This window comes from Psittacula echo (assembly GCF_963264785.1).
Source record: "Psittacula echo genome assembly, chromosome: 3".
Classification (NCBI taxonomy): Eukaryota; Metazoa; Chordata; class Aves; order Psittaciformes; family Psittacidae; genus Psittacula; species Psittacula echo.
In genome coordinates, this window is record NC_137736.1 from 127299148 (window position 1) to 127318292 (window position 19145).

Consider the following 19145-nt stretch of genomic DNA (forward strand, 5'->3'; position numbering starts at 1 on the left):
GTGCAGTCATTGCTCCTCCCAGCTGAGTCACAGACCCCTTGTCATGGATCCAGCTCCACTGGCAATTGAAAAGGTCCCTCCCAACCCAAACCGTTCCGTGACTCCCATGTACTCAGCACCCTCCCAGGGAAGAGCTTCTGCCTAAGAAAAGCCATTCCCCTTGGCCTGGCCCTACAGGCCCTTGTCCCAAGCCCCTCTCCAGGTTTCCTGCAGCCCCTTTAGGCACTGGAGCTGCTCTGAGGTCTCCCCTTCACACAACAGAGGAGCAGGATCCCCTCCCTGAGCTGCTGCTCACGCTCTGGGGGTGCACCCAGCACACGGGGGGGTTCTGGCTCCAAGCACTCACTGTGGGTCCTGTTCGTACAGCATTGATCATCTTCCAGCATCCCTTGGGTTGGAAGGGGCTTGAGGAGGTCTCTGTGTCCAACCTCCTGCTCAGGGCAGGGTCAGAGCTGAGGCCAAACCAGGTTCCTCAGGGCTCCAGCAGCAGGGTCTGGAGGGTGCCTCAGGGGGTCCCTGGTGCCTCAGGGCTGCCTGCATCGGCACTGGGCTGTCTGTGAGCACAACCCCGTCAGCACTGGAGGAGGAGAGGAAGCTGCACTGAGCTGCCAGGGATGTGCTGCCATGACAACAGCTCCTTCTCTGCCCTCCTGCCGCTCCTCACCACGGTGACCTTGGTGGCTGTGCTTTGCTCTTGGCCAGAAGCAGGCTCTGCTCAATGCGTGCCCACGTCTGCGGGTGCTGTTCCATCCCCTGCCCATGGTGCCGCCTGTTCTGCAGAGCCGGGACAGGGCAGCAGAGCTCTGCTCCCCCCGCCCTGGGTCCCTGTCCCTGCCTTCCTCCTGCTGCAGGAGCTCCTCCCTGAGAGTCCCCCCGGGCTCCTTCGGGGGAGCAGGAAGCAGCAGTGACCTGGGTCTGCTTTGGCACCCTCCAGCAGCCTCCTGCCCCATGCAGTGTGCAGCGTGGGCCTGCATGGAGAGACTCATGGAGTCATGGAATGGGTTGGGATGAAGGGAGCTTAAAGCTCCTCCAGCTCCAACCCCTGCCACGGGCAGGGACCCCTTCCACTGGAGCAGCTTGCTCCAAGCCCCTGTGTCCAACCTGGCCTTGAACACTGCCAGGGATGGGGCAGCCACAGCTTCTCTGGGCACCCTGGGCCAGCGCCTCAGCACCCTCACAGGGAAGAGCTTCTGCCTAAGAGCTCAGCTCAGTCTCCCCTGTTCGGGCAGGTTCAAGCCATTCCCCTTGGCCTGTCCCTACAGGCCCTTGTCCCAAGCCCCTCTCCAGGTTTCCTGCAGCCCCTTTAGGCACTGGAGCTGCTCTCAGGTCTCCCCTTCAGGAGCCTTCTCTTCTCCAGGCTGCCCCAGCCCAGCTCTCCCAGCCTGGCTCCAGAGCAGAGCTGCTCCAGCCCTCGCAGCAGCTCCATGGCCTCCTCTGGACTACAATGGATCCTGCAAGCATTCCAGGGTGATCGTTCCCATCACACACCGAGCTGGGGACATAGGTGGAATTCCCAGCCTCTGAGCACTGGGACACGCTCCTGGTTTTGCAGGGTGATGATTTCCACTTGAAAATACACCCCTAGAGTACCCTCTGTGCTTTATGGGCAGATGGATTTCCTTGTGCTGCGTGAAGGGGAGACCTTGGAGCAGGTCCCAGTGCCTAAAGCAGCTACAGGAAACCTGGAGAGGGGCTCCTACAACAGTGTGTAGGGATGGGACAAGGAATAATGGCTTCCGCCTGGGAGACGGGAGAGTGAGATGGGATGAGGAGCAGGATGGTGCTGATTCACTGCCCCCTCTCAGTGCTGTAGCCCCAATCCCCACTGTGATCTGGGTCACAATCGCTGCCCTGTGCTCAGACGCAGCCTTGCTGCCTGCTCCTCCCTGCTTTCCCTGACATCCAAGTGAGTTCCCCGGAGCTGGAACACTTTGCCAGGGACAAAGAGCTCCCTGTGAGCCCTGGGCAGCCCCGGGGCCCGGGCAGCGCGGGCTCAGCACCAGCGCTGGCACACGCACACTGCCCTCTCTGTTGGATCCGGCCCGTGGAGTGGCAGCGCAGCTGTGGGAATGAGCTGCAGCTCCGGCGCTTATGGAGTCCCTGCAGGGAGATGCTCCAGGGAACTTCCCTGCCTGCTCCCGCTTCTTTCCTGGGCTGGGGATAATGGAGCATCCGGTAGCACCTCGGTGCTTTCCATCCCTTTCCTTCTTTTCCTTCTCCTTCCCTTCCCTTCCCGGGATGCTGCCCACTCCCGTTGGATGTCCCGCCTGTGCCTGTCACATCCTGGTGACAGGGGCTGCTCCCTCCTTCTGCTCCTGCGGGATAACAAAGCCGGATCCCTGTGTCCGTGTTGGGGTAATGTGCTCCTGTGGGATAACAAAGCTGGATCCCTGTGTCCGTGTTGGGGTAATGTGCTCCTGTGGGATAACAAAGCTGGATCCCTGTGTCCGTGTTGGGGTAATGTGCTCCTGTGGGATAACAAAGCCGGATCCCTGTGTCCGTGTTGGGGTAATGTGCTCCTGCGGGATAACAAAGCTGGATCCCTATGTCCGTGTTGGGGTAATGTGCTCCTGCGGGATAACAAAGCTGGATCCCTATGTCCGTGTTGGGGTAATGTGCTCCTGCGGGATAACAAAGCTGGATCCCTGTGTCCGTGTTGGGGTAATGTGCTCCTGCGCGATAACAAAGCTGGATCCCTGTGTCCGTGTTGGGGTAATGTGCTCCTGTGGGATAACAAAGCTGGATCCCTGTGTCCGTGTTGGGGTAATGTGCTCCTGCGGGATAACAAAGCTGGATCCCTGTGTCCGTGTTGGGGTAATGTGCTCCTGCGGGATAACAAAGCTGGATCCCTGTGTCCGTGTTGGGGTAATGTGCTCCTGCGGGATAACAAAGCTGGATCCCTGTGTCCATGTTGGGGTAATGTGCTCCTGCGGGATAACAAAGCTGGATCCCTGTGTCCGTGTTGGGGTAATGTGCTCCTGCGGGATAACAAAGCTGGATCCCTGTGTCCATGTTGGGGTAATGTGCTCCTGTGGGATAACAAAGCTGGATCCCTGTGTCCGTGTTGGGGTAATGTGCTCCTGCGGGATAACAAAGCTGGATCCCTGTGTCCGTGTTGGGGTAATGTGCTCCTGCGGGATAACAAAGCTGGATCCCTGTGTCGGGACAACGTGTGCTGAATACAGGGCTGACGGTCCGGAGGAGGAGGTCAGACACCTCTGCCAGTGGCCCTGCCCCGGGCCCTTTGTGAGCACAATGTCCCCGTGCTCCTCCATTGAGAGCAGCGGGATGGCTCCTGGTTGCTGACATGGAACAGGCTCCCCGCGCTCCCTCCTTTACCCAGCCCTACACCTGCCCTTTACCAAGCGTCCCTTTACTCTGCCTTTACACTTCCTCTGCTCCGTGCCCTGCCCTCGGGGCCGCAGCCATTAACGCTGCTCCGGCCACCCCCCCTTGTGCAGCGCTGGGGGTTTCCTATGGGTCCCCCCCCTCACCCCATAGCCCTGGGCCTTTGTGGCCATTCAGGGCCTGGCTTGACCCCTGCGGGACCTTGTGGCCTGTGGCCAGCATGTGTGTGCCCAGCAGAGCTTGTCCTCCCGCGCTGGTGGCGGGGCCGGTTCACAGCCCCTGACCTGGGCACGGGGGGATCCTGCAGCCGTGGGGCTGCACCAGTTGCTCCTGGAGGCAGGATCGATGCGCAGGGCTTTGTGTGGGGCGCGGGAAGGGCGGCACCAGGTTCCCCATGGAAATATCCGTGGTGGGAAGGGAGCTTTTATTATCCCGGTGTTTGAATGCGCTGCATAAAGAGGGGAGACTGAGCTGAGCTCTTAGGCAGAAGCTCTTCCCTGTGAGGGTGCTGAGGCGCTGGCCCAGGGTGCCCAGAGAAGCTGTGGCTGCCCCATCCCTGGCAGTGTTCAAGGCCAGGTTGGACACAGGGGCTTGGAGCAAGCTGCTCCAGTGGAAGGGGTCCCTGCCCGTGGCAGGGGTTGGAGCTGGAGGAGCTTTAAGGTCCTTTCATCCCAACCCATTCCATGACGCCATGGCTCTGTGAGCTTTGGGATGCTCAAGCACACGTGCCTCGTCCCTCCTGTAGAACGTGAGCTCAGTGCTCACAGCTCCAATTAGAGGCAGAGAAGCAGCAAAGAGCACACATCCATGAGCACAGTTTAGCTGAAGCTGCAGGAACCCAACGTCTGGATTCCGTGTGCCAGGAAATTCAGCGCATCCATTTGTTGGGAATGCTCCACGCTCCCCTCCCTGCTCCTGGGTAATTGCAGATGCTGTGGGGAGGGTGGATGGGAGTAAGTGAATTACAGAGCCAGCGCTGGGGGGGGGTTGCATCAGAAAGTGCTGGTGGGAGGCTCTGGAATAACCAGGTTGGAATTGTAGCGGGGTTTGTGTCCTGCATCCTGGATGGAACTGGGCCCAGGTCATAGCTGGGCCACTCGAAACGCTCCCACATGAGCTGGTTCCCTTCAGAACCACTCTTATGGATCCTGGAAGCTCCCTTGGCAGCTTTCCTGGCTCGCCTTGACCTCCGCTGGCTTTGCCTTTGTGCCTTGCCACCAGGCAGAGCTGCTGGGGCAGGTCCTGCGGTGCCAGCCCATGGGGCAGAGCAGCAGGGACCAGGGCATCCCCATAGCAAAGGGCAGAGACGCAGGGCATGGGGCCTCACTAAACCCATCATCAGTCACTGCAGGATGGATGCTGGGGTTCTGAGGGAGGATTAGAGCAGTTTTACACCTTCAGACCCTTCTGCTGTGTCCGTGGTGCCACCGTGGGTTAGAGCCTTAGAACTTAGGGGCATCCAGGAAGCTCTGGGAGGAGCCGTGTTGGGGGGTTCCAGTCCCTGATGCTGTTGTTGGGGTTCCCCCTCGTGGTGTTGTGCCCCTGTGGTCCCAGGGAGGGTCTGCTCCTCACGCAGGCAGTGAGTGCGGGTCTGCAGCACAGGAGAGAGATTGGGGCTCCAGGAAACCTGGAGAGGGCTTTGGACCAGGGCCTGTAGGGCCAGGCCAAGGGGAATGGCTTGAACCTGCCCGAGGGGAGACTGAGATGAGCTCTTAGGCAGAAGCTCTGTGATCCTAGAAAAGGCTCGGGCTATTCGGGAGCTGTATTTTGGGCTCAGAAACCCTTTCTTCTTTGCCTTCCCTTTTGAACCAAGTGGACCTCCCCGTGCCTGTCAGTGGTGCTTTGCTGCAGTGCGGGTGCAAGCTGGTTTGTGTTCCTGGTGGCTGTGAACAGAACCCACCTTTCCCTTTGCGAGGGAGCTGCCTGAGAAAGGAGACTGAAGCCTCATCATCTCCCTGCATCCACACGTGTGGGGCTGCTCCACTCCTGTCCCTGTGGAGCTTTGTACCCACAAACCCTTCCAAGAGGGATGCATTCCCTCCCTCCCTAAGGGGAAGCTGTTCTTGGCACTCCGAGGTGGACATAGCTCCACTTGCACTTGTTGCTCCCAGCCCGACGGGCTGTGGGATGCTCCGGGCTTGGATTGGATCCCACATCCCAGTGTCCCAGGGTTTCATTCCTGGTGTGGCAGGGCTGGAGGCTGGGGGGTCGATACGCAGGCACGGAGCATATTGAGCCGTGGGGCTCACGGGCTCTATTGAGCTGTTTAATCATCGTTGGCACAATGTACAGTGCCGCTGAAGGGATCAATAGGGAATTTATCACATTCCCGTATAAATGTGAGCATGGAGAGGCGGGGGGGGCGGGTTCAGGTACAGCAGCCAGGGGTGGATTTGTGACAGCAGGGGACAGACCTGGAGCAAGCATCCATGGGGCACTGGCCATGAGTGACTCCTCAGAAACACCGTCCCCAACACTGCTTGGGATCATGGAATGCTTTGGGATGAAGGGACCTTAAAGCTCCTCCAGCTCCAACCCCTGCCACGGGCAGGGACCCCTTCCACTGGAGCAGCTTGCTCCAAGCCCCTGTGTCCAACCTGGCCTTGGACACTGCCAGGGATATTCAGCTTGGACGCTGTTCTAATGCCTTGGACCCTCCACACCCGCAGAGCTCAGGGCATGGTCCCACCATGGCCAAGCTGCTCCTGCCCCTTGGATTCCAGTCTGAATGAGCACCCACCTTCCCCCTTCCCTCCTTCCAGCTTCCTGGAGCTGGGAAGAGAGCAGCGGGGTCACCTGTATCCCATGGGAAGGGCAGGGAAGGGTTTATCCCCTTTGTGGTAGCGATGCCAAGCAGCAGCTCCATGCTCATTCCCTCTCATGGTGTTGTGCCTCTGGGCACCTTTATGGTCACCGAGGGGCTTGTGCTCACACAGCTGCAGGTGTGCAGCACAGTGGAGACATTGGGGCCAACAGGAAAGCTGGAGAGGGGCTTTGGACCAGGGCCTGTAGGGCCAGGGCAAGGGGAATGGCTTGAACCTGCCCGAGGGGAGACTGAGCTGAGCTCTTAGGCAGAAGCTCTTCCCTGTGAGGGTGCTGAGGCGCTGGCCCAGGGTGCCCAGAGAAGCTGTGGCTGCCCCATCCCTGGCAGTGCTCAAGGGCAGGGAACGGCAGCAGGATGAGTGCCTGCTTCCCTCTTCGTGCTGCATGTTAAAAGCTGCTTGTGAGTGATGTCTCCTATTGATTTACAAACAGGTTTGTGCTCCTGGGTAAGGGGTGATTGCACTAATTCCATCCCCCGAGGCTCAGGAGGACAGGAGTCCTCTTGTATTACCTTAACCAGGCATGTGGAGCAATAAGAATGTCCTTCCTTGTCAAAGCTGATGGCTGATGACAGCGGTGACATCCGCAGCAGGCAGTTTGGGTGGATGGATCCTGACGGATGGATCCTGGCTGTGCTGGGGTTTCACCATGGAGAGTGCCAGACAGTGGAAGGTGGTCCTGGCCGTGGCAGGGGTTGGAGCTGGAGGAGCTTTCAGGTCTCTTCATCCCAACCCATTCCATGATTCCATGACAGGAATGGAGTCATAGAACATCTTTGGCTATGTGCCCTCAGCGCAATCTCCACTCCATGCCCTGCTGGCACTGACTGTGGTAGAGGGTGGAGATAAGCAGCACACTATTGGTGACACTATGGGTGATGCTGTGAGTGACGCTATGGGTGATGCTGTGAGTGACGCTATGGGTGATGCTGTGAGTGATGCTATAGGTGATGCTGTGGGTGATGCTATAGGTGACACTATGGGTGATGCTGTGAGTGACGCTATGGGTGATGCTGTGGGTGATGCTATAGGTGACACTATGGGTGATGCTGTGAGTGACGCTATGGGTGATGCTGTGGGTGATGCTATAGGTGACACTATGGGTGATGCTGTGAGTGACGCTATGGGTGATGCTGTGGGTGATGCTATAGGTGACACTATGGGTGATGCTGTGAGTGACACTATGGGTGATGCTGTGAGTGACGCTATGGGTGATGCTGTGGGTGACAGTATAGGTGATGTTATGGATGGCACTATGGGTGACACTATGCGTGACACTATGAATGGCACTATGGGTGACACTACGCGTGACACTATGGGTGACACTATGGGTGACACTACGGATGGCACGATGGGTGACACTATGCTTGACACTATGCCTGACACTATGTGTGACACTATGGATGGCACTATGGGTGACACTATGCGTGACACTATGGATGGCACTATGGGTGACACTATGCGTGACACTATGGATGGCACTATGGGTGACACTATGCGTGACACTATGGATGGCACTATGGGTGACACTATGCTGCCCAGGCCACGCTGCTCCCCCAAGCCCTGTGCACCCTCCTCTCTGCATCTCCCCTGCTCGGAGCACCCCACAGCCCATCCCCGCTCCCGTCCTGCTGTGCGCATCCCGGGCTCTATTGACAGCTCTCGCGGATGCCAAGGAATTCAAGACAAATTGGGAGGAGGAGGGAGTTAATAAAATATGAAAAATCTCTGCCTGTCACTCCGCTCCGTGCCGGCCCTGCTCTGACAGGAACATATTTCCCCAATGAGTGACCCGGCGCCGGTGCCGCACCAAAGGCCCATTTATCAAATAGGATAAGCCCGAGCCTCCTAATCCGAGCAGGGAGGAGCAGGAGGAGGCAGAGCCCGCGGTGCTGCCCAGGTGTCCGGCCCCAGCCCCGCACAACAAATTGCCTCCTATCCCAGCCCCGCTGCTGCTCCGGGCGGGAGGGCAGGGGAGGAGGTGGCCATGGGGAAGAGGGGTCAGGGCGGGCGGTGACAGAGCCCTCGCCACCTCCTGCCTTCCATTAGGCGGGGGCTGCCACTGTTATGGATGAGGGTGCGAGATTTCCTCGCCGAGCTTGGAATCGACCCGTTGGTTCTGTCAATGATTGCAGCAATTAGTCAAGTCGTCAAAGCCATTAACAGGGGATTAGGCCAATATTGGAGAGCCATTAGGGAGAATTCCTGAGGAAGGGAGGCAGGGAACGGGGCCTCCTCCCAGGTGAAGCCTTGCCCGGAGGATGTCAGCGTGTGGAGGGGGCACAGAGTTCCCCCCTCCTGCCAGGCTGCGGTTGGGCAAGAGGAAGGGGGGGAACGGGGTCTCTAATAGAGAGACATTGAGTGGCCGCGCTCGGCAGTGAGGAAGTGGCCTCTCTGGATCCCAGCCTTCATCCAGAATGCCAAGGGATCCCAGCCTTCATCCGGAATGCCAAGGGATCCCAGCCTTCATCCGGAAAGCCAAGGGATCCCTTCCTTCATCCAGAATGCCAAGGGATCCCTTCCTTCATCCAGAATGCCAAGGGATCCCAGCCTTCATCCAGAATGCCAAGGGATCCCTTCCTTCATCCGGAAAGCCAAGGGATCCCTTCCTTCATCCAGAATGCCAAGGGATCCCTTCCTTCATCCGGAAAGCCAAGGGATCCCTTCCTTCATCCAGAATGCCAAGGGATCCCTTCCTTCATCCAGAATGCCAAGGGATCCCAGCCTTCATCCAGAATGCCAAGGGATCCCTTCCTTCATCCAGAATGCCAAGGGATCCCTTCCTTCATCCAGAATGCCAAGGGATCCCAGCCTTCATCCGGAATGCCAAGGGATCCCTTCCTTCATCCAGAATGCCAAGGGATCCCTTCCTTCATCCAGAATGCCAAGGGATCCCAGCCTTCATCCGAAATGCCAAGGGATCCCTTCCTTCATCCGGAATGCCAAGGGATCCCTTCCTTCATCCGGAATGCCAAGGGATCCCTTCCTTCCTCCGGAATGCCAAGGGATCCCAGCCTTCATCCGGAATGCCAAGGGATCCCTTCCTTCATCCGGAATGCCAAGGGATCCCAGCCTTCATCCGGAATGCCAAGGGATCCCTTCCTTCATTTGGAATGCCAAGGGATCCCTTCCTTCATCCGGAATGCCAAGGGATCCCAGCCTTCATCCAGAATGCCAAGGGATCCCAGCCTTCATCCGGAATGCCAAGGGATCCCTTCCTTCATCCGGAATGCCAAAGGATCCCTTCCTTCATCCAGAATGCCAAGGGATCCCTTCCTTCATCCGGAATGCCAAGGGATCCCTTTCTCCATCCAGAATGCCAAGGGATCCCTTCCTTCATCCGGAATGCCAAGGGATCCCAGCCTTCATCCAGAATGCCAAGGGATCCCAGCCTTCATCCGGAATGCCAAGGGATCCCTTCCTTCATCTGGAATGCCAAGGGATCCCAGCCTTCATCCGGAATGCCAAGGGATCCCAGCCTTCATTTGGAATGCCAAGCGATCCCAGTCTTCATCCGGAATGCCAAGGGATCCCTTCCTTCATCCGGAATGCCAAGGGATCCCAGCCTTCATCCAGAAAGCCAAGGGATCCCTTCCTTCATTTGGAATGCCAAGGGATCCCAGCCTTCATCCGGAATGCCAAGGGATCCCAGCCTTCATCCAGAATGCCAAGGGATCCCTTCCTTCATCCGGAATGCCAAGGGATCCCTTCCTTCATTCGGAATGCCAAGGGATCCCTTCCTTCATTCGGAATGCCAAGGGATCCCTTCCTTCATCCAGAATGCCAAGGGATCCCAGCCTTCATCCAGAAAGCCAAGGGATCCCTTCCTTCATTTGGAATGCCAAGGGATCCCAGCCTTCATCCAGAATGCCAAGGGATCCCTTCCATCCATCCGGAATGCCAAGGGATCCCTTCCTTCATCCGGAATGCCAAGGGATCCCTTCCTTCATCCGGAATGCCAAGGGATCCCTTCCTTCATTCGGAATGCCAAGGGATCCCAGCCTTCATCCAGAATGCCAAGGGATCCCAGCCTTCATCCGAAATGCCAAGGGATCCCTTCCTTCATCCGGAATGCCAAGGGATCCCAGCCTTCATCCGGAATGCCAAGGGATCCCAGCCTTCATCCAGAATGCCAAGGGATCCCTTCCTTCATTTGGAATGCCAAGGGATCCCAGCCTTCATCCAGAATGCCAAGGGATCCCTTCCTTCATCCAGAATGCCAAGGGATCCCTTCCTTCATCCGGAATGCCAAGGGATCCCAGCCTTCATCCGGAATGCCAAGGGATCCCAGCCTTCATCCGGAATGCCAAGGGATCCCTTCCTTCATCCAGAATGCCAAGGGATCCCAGCCTTCATCCGGAATGCCAAGCCTTGCCATGGAAACTCCTCTCCGCCTCTTCCTTATGGGGCACATTTTTCACCTGGAAGCAGATCCAGATCCAGCTCTCGGCTCATTGGGGTCCTCTGCTCCTTCCATCCATCAGGATGGGGCTCTCCCGGCCTCCAGGAGCAGGGCATGGAGCTTGCTTTGGGTTGTGCTGAGGTGGCCGGGTCATTCCCGATGGGGTGGGAGATGTTTGCTGAGCCCCTCGGCAGGCTTGGCTACGGATGGGATGTAATCATAGAGTTATGGAACCCTGCAATCCCAATGGAAGGGACCTCAGGGATCATCCGCTCCAACCTCTCCAGGCACAGCAGGACCCAGACTGGATGCCCAGCACCCTGTGCAGCCCCATCTTAACAGTGTCCAACACTGGGGAGTCACCACTGCCCTGGGGAGATTGTTCCAATGGCTGCTTGTTCCCATTGGGAATGATTCTCCTCTTGTGTCCATTGGGAATCTCCCCAGCAGTAACTTGTGCCCATCACCCCTCGGCTTTCCCATGGGATTCCTTGTCCAAAGGGAGTCTCCATCTTCTCTGCAGCCCCCCTTTAACTCCTGGCACATGGATCAGGTCTCCCTGAGCCTTCTCCAGGTATCTCCTGAGATTCCAGGATCCCGAGCCCTCGCTGCCATCACTGGCTCTTCCCCCATTCCCATCTCTTCTCATCCCAGACTCCTCTGTTCGAGATTCCCGTCACTGTCAGTGGGACCATTCCCTTCAGCCGGGGGCAGGAGGATGATTCCCACTGCCCCGTTTCCCTGCAGCTCTGGAGCTCTGCCTCATTCCAACGTTCTCCCTGCTCAATGCACTCAGAATTCACCAGTCGGAATCAGACGCAGATTTTCTGCTCCCCCTTTATCCAAACCCTCTGCACTCCAAAGCAAGCCACGCTTTCCCTTCCTTGCTCCTCCTGATCCAGCTGCAGGAAGAGCTGGAACAGCTTCGTTCAATCCCCAGGCTCTGGAACAGCAGCACTGGGCAGGGCTGGTGCTGGAGCCAACCTCTCCGTGCCCATGGGCTGGCAAACGCTGTGCATCCCATAGAGGAGGTGCATGGAGCTGTAAGAGAGGTTTATGGGGACTTACATCAGAGGTGTTCGTGCCCTGGCAGGATATTTAGGATATGGGATAACAAAACTTATGTCTGGAATCATGGGATGGGTTGGGATAAGGGGACCCTAAAGCTCCTCCAGCTCCAGCCCCTGCCTCGGGCAGGGACACCTTCCCCTAGAGCAGCTTGCTCCAAGCCCCTTTCAAGCCATTCCCCTTGGCCTGGCCCTACAGGCCCTTGTCCCAAGCCCCTCTCCAGGTTTCCTGCAGCCCCTTTAGGCACTGGAGCTGCTCTCAGGTCTCCCCTTCACACAGCAGAGGGGCAGGATCCCCTCCCTGAGCTGCTGCTCACGCTCTGGGGTGCACCCAGCACACGGGGGGGTCCTGGACCCAAGCGCTCACTGAAGCCGGGTCATGGGGAGCTTCTCCCCAGCACCCCCAGGGCTGCGCTGCCCATGTGCCTCCCTGCAGGGGCTGCGTTACCCTCCCGCGAGCACAGAGCTCCGGAGCAGGGGGTGCTTCCCCTGCGGGGGCCATGGTGGCTGCTGCTCCGCGGCTCTGAGCAGCCCCAGCTCCCGTTGCTCTCCCAGGGGATGGGCAGCGTCTCCGGCTGAGGCTGGAATGGTCCCATGGGAGCCTTTGTGAAGCTCTGCTTCCTGCTGGGGACCACAGCAGCCCTGCCCTGCCAAGCCAGTTGTGAGCAGGGACAGTTCCTGTCCCCGTTCCCTGGACACTGTGTGTGTAACCGCTGCTTGGACGTTGCCCCTCTCTGATCCGGATTCCCTTTGGAGCGCAGCTCGGGAGCAGACACAAGGATGCTCAGTGAGTGCTTCCTGCTCCTTCTGCCGCCGGGTTCGGCTCCAATCCCTGATCCCATCCATTGCTTCCTCCCCTCAGGTGCCAACCCGCTGCAGAAGAACGAGATGGGCCATACCCCCCTGGACTACGCCCGGGATGGGGAGGTCAAGGACCTCCTGAAGGCAGCAGAGACAAAGGTGAGCCCTGGTTCCCTCCCCACTCCCGGGCTCCAGGTTAAGGTGACCTGGAACACCCTAGCACACCCAGGAGCTGTATGAATCCAAACCATGGTGTGTAAGGGGAAAACCCCACTTGTGCAGTGTTCCGGGTACATGGATGCGTGTCCTCCACTCCCGTGTCCATGGTCTGCCTCAGAAGGTGGGTGCAGAGGAGCAGAAGCGCTGTTCTGGAGCCCCGTGGCAAAACCAGAGGAAATCAGGGGTTGTTCCAGGTCTGAAATTCATGGTGAAAAGAAACAGGTCTGAGGATCCTGTGTCCTTGAGTGGGCTGCAGTGCACCATGACATAGAGTCATGGAGTCATGGAATGGGTTGGGATGAAGGGACCTTAAAGCTCCTCCAGCTCCAACCCTGCCACGGGCAGCTTCCCTTGCTTTACCCTTCCAAGGTAGCTTCCCTTAAGCTACCTTAAGGCAGCTTCCCTTGCTTTACCCTTCCACTGGAGCAGCTTGCTCCAAGCCCCTGTGTCCAACCTGGCCTTGAGCCTTGAGCACTCCCAGGGATGGGATCATGGGGAGCTCCTCCTCACCCAGCACCCCAAGTCCTTCTCCTCAGGCTCCATCCCATCTCCTCCAGCCTGTGTTTGTGCTGGGATTGCCCTGGTCCATGCGCAGGACCTTGCCCTTGGCCTGCTTGAGCTCCATGAGGTTCTATGGTCCCACCTCTTGGGCTGTCCTGGTCCAGGTGGATCCCATCACTTCCCTCCAGCACAAAAAGTTGGGAATAAACCTCCCAAGGAGGATGAGGGGGGAATCGTGTGCTGGGTGAGCGCTCTCTGGAGCCAGCCCTGGGGAAGGAGCTTGCCCGTACCAGCACGAAGCACAGTGATGGGTTTAATGCTTAACGAATCGAGGGACGAGAGGAAGGACATAGATCTATGGGATGTTCCTGCTGGAGATGAGAGCTCTTGTCTATAAACGGGGAGCGGGAGAAGGCGGCTGGTGATGGATACGGAGCTGGGGGGGACGTGGTGCTCGGGGGGCTGCAGCCGCTCCGGTATCCGCGCTCCACAGAGAGTCTTTGAGGAGGAATTGCTCATTTTAATCACTGCAGGAGAATGAATTGGCAGCACTGTTACAGGCTGGGCACATCCCCTAGCTGTGATTTACATAGCCCGCTGCCAGAATAGCAAGGAGGCTTCATCTCTATGTTTAATTTATTTGGATGGCCCTTCTGCCTGCACGAGCAGGGATGCTCCGTGTGCTCCCTGCACCAGAGCGCGCGCCCGGGGCCTGGGGCCAGCTGCAGGGCACCCCGGTCCAGTGGAAGTGGCCTCTCCTGCACCCAGGGCCAAAAGGGAGGGAGCAGAAGCCAAACCTTGTGTCTTGTCTGTGTGAGCAGGAGGAAGCAGCCCCAGGGCTGGGCTTAGAATCATAGAATAGGATTGGAAAGGACCTGAAGATCATCCAGTTCCAAATCCGTGCCAGGGGCACCTCACACTAAACCAGGTCATGCAAGGCTCTGTCCAGCCTGGCCTTGAACACTGCCAGGGATGGAGCATTCACAACCTCCCTGGGCAACCCATTCCAGTGCCTCAGCACCCTCACAGTAAAGAATTTCTTCCTTAGATCCAATCTAAACTTCCCCTGTTTCAGTTTGAACCCATCACCCCTTGTCCTGTCACTACAGTCCCTGATGAAGAGTCCTTGGCTCTTACAAGTCTGTCTTTGCCATTGAACTCTTTGTGTGCACCAGGCCAGGTCAGAGCCGTCTCTCCCATCTCCAGCAGGACTGGAAGGAGTCTTTCAGGCAGGATGAGCCACAGTTCCCCTTCTCACAGCTCTCTCCCTGCAGGCAGCAGCGAGGACCTGCAAACCTGGAGCTTGTGTCTGCTTCCTCATCCCAAACTGTTACGGCCTTTATGGAGCAAACAGGACCTCAGAGCAGCTCCAGTGCCTAAAGGGGCTGCAGGAAAGCAGGAGAGGGGCTTGGGACAAGGGCCTGTAGGGCCAGGCCAAGGGGAATGGCTTGAACCTGCCAGAGGGGAGACTGAGATGAGCTCTTAGGCAGAAGCTCTTCCCTGTGAGGGTGCTGAGGCGCTGGCCCAGGGTGCCCAGAGGAGCTGTGGCTGCCCCATCCCTGGCAGTGTTCAAGGCCAGGTTGGACACAGGGGCTTGGAGCAAGCTGCTCCAGTGGAAGGGGGCTCTGCCCATGGCAGGGGTTGGAGCTGGGGGAGCTTTAAGCTCCCTTCATCCCATGGTCTGTTCCATGGAGCTGCTCCACTGGGATCCCCAGGGAAGTTATTGCCCCCTACAGAGGCTGATGGCATCTCATACACATGGGGCTGATGGCACCAGCCAGAACTGGAGTGTTTGCTCTTTATATGGGGGTTTTACCTCCTGTCAGGCACCGCTCACCCAGGGAGCGGTGGAAGTGGGCCTGGATGGGCTTATCCACTCAGGATGTGGGAGCAGCATCCAACTGTGACCACGCCATGGTTTGTTACAGGGGTTTCCCCTTCGGGCGGGTGGGCTCAGGGGTGGCTCCTCCATCTGCAGACCCTGTGGGATCCTTGTGTGCAGCCCAGGCTGGAGCAGTGCTGGGAAAGGGCCCTGGGGGACCCCAGCTCCATAGGAGTGAGCAGTGGCTGCAGCAAAGAAACCCAACAGGGTGCTGGGGAACATCCCCAAGGGCATCACCACAGGGATGAAGGTGCCATTGTCCCACTGTGCTGGGTGCTGGTCAGGGCACCCCTGGAACACGGGGTCAGGTTGGGTCCTGCTGCACAGCAAAGCTGTGGCCGGGCTGGAGAGGGCCCAGAGAAGGGCCCCAAAGATGGTCCCAGGGCTGGGCAGCAGTGAGGAAAGGCTGAGAGAGCTGGGAGTGTTCAGCTGGAGAAGAGAAGGCTCAGGGAGACCTGATCCATGTGCCAGGAGTTAAAGGGGGGCTGCAGAGAAGATGGAGACTCCCTTTGGACAAGGAGTCCCATGGGAAAGCCGAGGGGTGATGGGCACAAGTTACTGCTGGGGAGATTCCCAATGGACACAAGAGGAGAATCATTCCCAATGGGAACAAGCAGCCATTGGAACAATCTCCCCAGGGCAGTGGTGACTCCCCAGTGTTGGACACTGTTAAGATGGGGCTGCACAGGGTGCTGGGCATCCAGTCTGGGTCCTGCTGTGCCTGGAGAGGTTGGAGCAGATGATCCCTGAGGTCCCTTCCACTGAGATTCCAGGGTTCCATGATTATGTTCTCTCTTGGCCAGCTCTGGTGTGGCAAACACAGCCCATCCCGCTGGGAAATGGGCTGGGTGGGAGCAGTGTGTGAATCCCTGTTGCTCTGGAGCAGGATGGATGCCTCCTCTGGAGCACAGGGAAGCCAATCTCCCAATGAAGAGCTTTTCCCAGTGTTTCCTCCATGCTGCAGAGGGTCCTTCTCCAAAGGAGCATGTCTGCTTCCCAGCATTCCCACCAGGACACAGCCCTGCGGGAAGAGCTTGGAGGCTGCATGGGAGACATGTGGAGGGTGGGAAAGCAAATCCAAGTGCAATAGCCAACGTTTTCTTTTTCCATATGAGCTTATAACAGGATGAGAACTCCTTAGGATGAGCAATGGCTGCTTCCCAGTGCCTGGAGCGGAATTCCACCTGTCCTAGGGGGAAAAGCTCCATGCACCCACCTGACGTTCGCGTTATTGCTCACGAAAGCCTCTGATCCCACCGTTCTCCTCCCTGCCCCAGTTCCAGGAGGAGCAGCGCAGGAGGGAGCTGGAGGAACGCCGGAGGTTTCCGCTGGAGCAGCGCCTCAAGGAGCACATCATCGGCCAGGAGAGCGCCATTGCCACGGTGGGAGCAGGTAGGAGCCTGCTCGTCCATCCCACATCCCCTGCTCCCCAGGGAGGGCACCACGCTCCCTCGGGACTTGACCTGAGGCTGCCTCCCAGTGAGTCATTGAGGTGGGGGGGACCCCTGATGAGGTCCAGCAGGGATATCTTGCCTGGGGGAGAGAGCCCTTCATAAAGGAAATACGGAGTGGGTTGGGATGAAGGGACATTAAAGCCCATCCAGCTCCAACCACTGCCGTGGGCAGGGACCCCTTCCACTGGAGCAGCTTGCTCCAAGCCCCTGTGTCCAACCTGGCCTTGAACACTGCCAGGGATGGGGCAGCCACAGCTTCTCTGGGCACCCTGGGCCAGCGCCTCAGCACCCTCACAGGGAAGAGCTTCTGCCTAAGAGCTCATCTCAGTCTCCCCTCTGGCAGGTTCAAGCCATTCCCCTTGGTCTGGCCCTGCAGGCCCTTGTCCAAAGCCCCTCTCCAGGTTTCCTGTAGTGAGGAGCTGGGCTCTCGTGGTGTGCAGCAAGGTTTGAGGATGCTTCCACCAGAGAGTGCTGGAGCTGAGGTTAAACCCAGAGCAGCTTTTAGGCACATGGGCCCCAACAGAAGCCACAGACATCAGATGAGCCCTGACAGTTGCTCGGAGCATAACTTCGTTATGGTAATCACTGAGACAAAAGGGTGCTGGGCATCTGCAGAGCAGAGCAGGATGGTGGCTGACACCCTTAGCCCAGGACATGCTGTTACCTCCCACTGCAAACCTGCCTTGCTCCTACCCATGCCTGTGGCAGCAGATCCCCTGCACGGGGTAACCCAGGGCAGGGAGCTGAGAGCCCCGCGAGCTCCAGGGCAGGCTCTGAGCCCCCGGGGAGCTCTGAGCTCTGGGTCTCACTACAGGCTCCATCCAGTGCACGTCATGGAGCGCACAGCCCCAGCCAGGAGGGGGAAGGAGAAGATGGGTCCTGGTTGTTCATCACAGGTGCTTTTCCATGGGGCAGCTTCTCAGAACCCCGGGTAGACCAAAGGGAATGGCTTGAACCTGCCAGGGGGGAGGCTGGGATGAGCTCTTAGGCAGAAGCTCTTCCCTGTGAGGGTGCTGAGGCGCTGGCCCAGGGTGCCCCGAGAAGCTGTGGCTGCCCCATCCCTGGCAGGGTTCAAGGCCAGGTTGGACACAGGGGCTTGGAGCAAGCTGCTCCAGTGGAAGGGGTCCCGGATGAGCTTTAAGCTCCCTTCAACCCATTCCATGGCTCAATGAAACCAGAGCTCCAGCAAGGCCGGGGTCAGTTCGCAAAGCCCCTGGATCCTGTGGTAACTCCTTGGCCCATCCCAGCAGCGCCTGGAAGCGCTGAGGAGAGGCCGGGCTGGGCTGGGGCAGGGCTGCCCTGGCAGCAGCCCCGCGGTGGAGGAGGTAACAAAGAGGAGCCGTGGGCGCTGGGAGCCGGGCAGGAGCAGCGCAGCCCCCGTGCGCACAGCGGGCCCGGTGCTGCTGCGGCGCCTGGGGGCAGGAGCGGGGCGAGCCCGGCGCTGTGATTGATGGTGCTGCTGTCCTGACACAGGTGGTGCTGCTGCCCATTAGAGCAGCTGCCTTTATGGAGGTTTCTCTTATTGAATTAGAGGGAATGTGCTGGATCCCCCCCCGCAGCCTCGGGATATCAGAGCCAAAGGTAGCGGGAGAGGCTCCAGCCCCTCCTCCCCTCTCCCTTCTGCCCCGTTCCTGCTGTTTTCTCTCAGGAACAGGGAATTTGGAGACGTGGGTTTTCCTCCCAGCCCCCTGCCCGGCTGCTTTTGGGGTGATTTCATTCATTCCCAGCTGGGTTTGCTCCCACTTCGTGGCCTCCCGGTCCCCAGTTTGTCACTAGGACGCTTCCCAAACTCCACATGCCGGGATTAGCCGAGCCTGCTGAGCTGTTTAATGTATAACCCGGCCTGTAATTGAATAATCTGATTTAATCCATCACTCGCTGCATGATCCAAACACTCTCCAGAGGGGCTCAGATGGGAATACAAAGGGAACGTGTGCTGTGGGGTTTGTGGGGAGGGCCGGGGCACTGGGAATGCTCACACGGAGCTGGTGCTTGGCATCACTGCCACAGAGGGGAGAAACCCTTCCCATGGGATAGAGGTGAGCTCCGCTGCTTTCTCTGCTGCAGGAAGCAGGGTAGAGCTCAGCAGGGCTGTGGGGAGGTGAGTGATGATTCCTGACTGGAATCCACAGGGGCAGGAGAGCAGGATGAGCTTTAGGGTCCCTTCATCCCAACCCATCCCATGATTCCATACGTAAGTTTTGTTATCCCATATCCTAAATATCCTGCCAGGGCACGAACACCTCTGATGTAAGTCCCCATAAACCTCTCTTACAGCTCCATGCACCTCCTCTATGGGATGCACAGCGTTTGCCAGCCCATGGGCACGGAGAGGTTGGCTCCAGCACCAGCCCTGCCCAGTGCTGCTGTTCCAGAGCCTGGGGATTGAACGAAGCTGTTCCAGCTCTTCCTGCAGCTGGATCAGGAGGAGCAAGGAAGGGAAAGCGTGGCTTGCTTTGGAGTGCAGAGGGTTTGGATAAAGGGGGAGCAGAAAATCTGCGTCTGATTCCGACTGGTGAATTCTGAGTGCATTGAGCAGGGAGAACGTTGGAATGAGGCAGAGCTCCAGAGCTGCAGGGAAACGGGGCAGTGGGAATCATCCTCCTAGGATCACAGAGTCACAATGGTCTGGGTTGAAGGGACCTTAAA

General features: G+C 58.3%; 1 protein-coding gene across 1 annotated transcript in view; it reads left to right on the plus strand.

The window, feature by feature from the left end:
- Positions 1-19145, plus strand: part of CLPB (ClpB family mitochondrial disaggregase) — a 53786-nt gene that overhangs the window by 19286 nt on the left and 15355 nt on the right. The window contains exons 6-7 of the mRNA XM_080612537.1: positions 12502-12599; positions 16320-16434. Coding sequence (XP_080468663.1) covers positions 12502-12599; positions 16320-16434 — 213 coding nt within the window. The remainder of the gene's footprint in view (positions 1-12501; positions 12600-16319; positions 16435-19145) is intronic.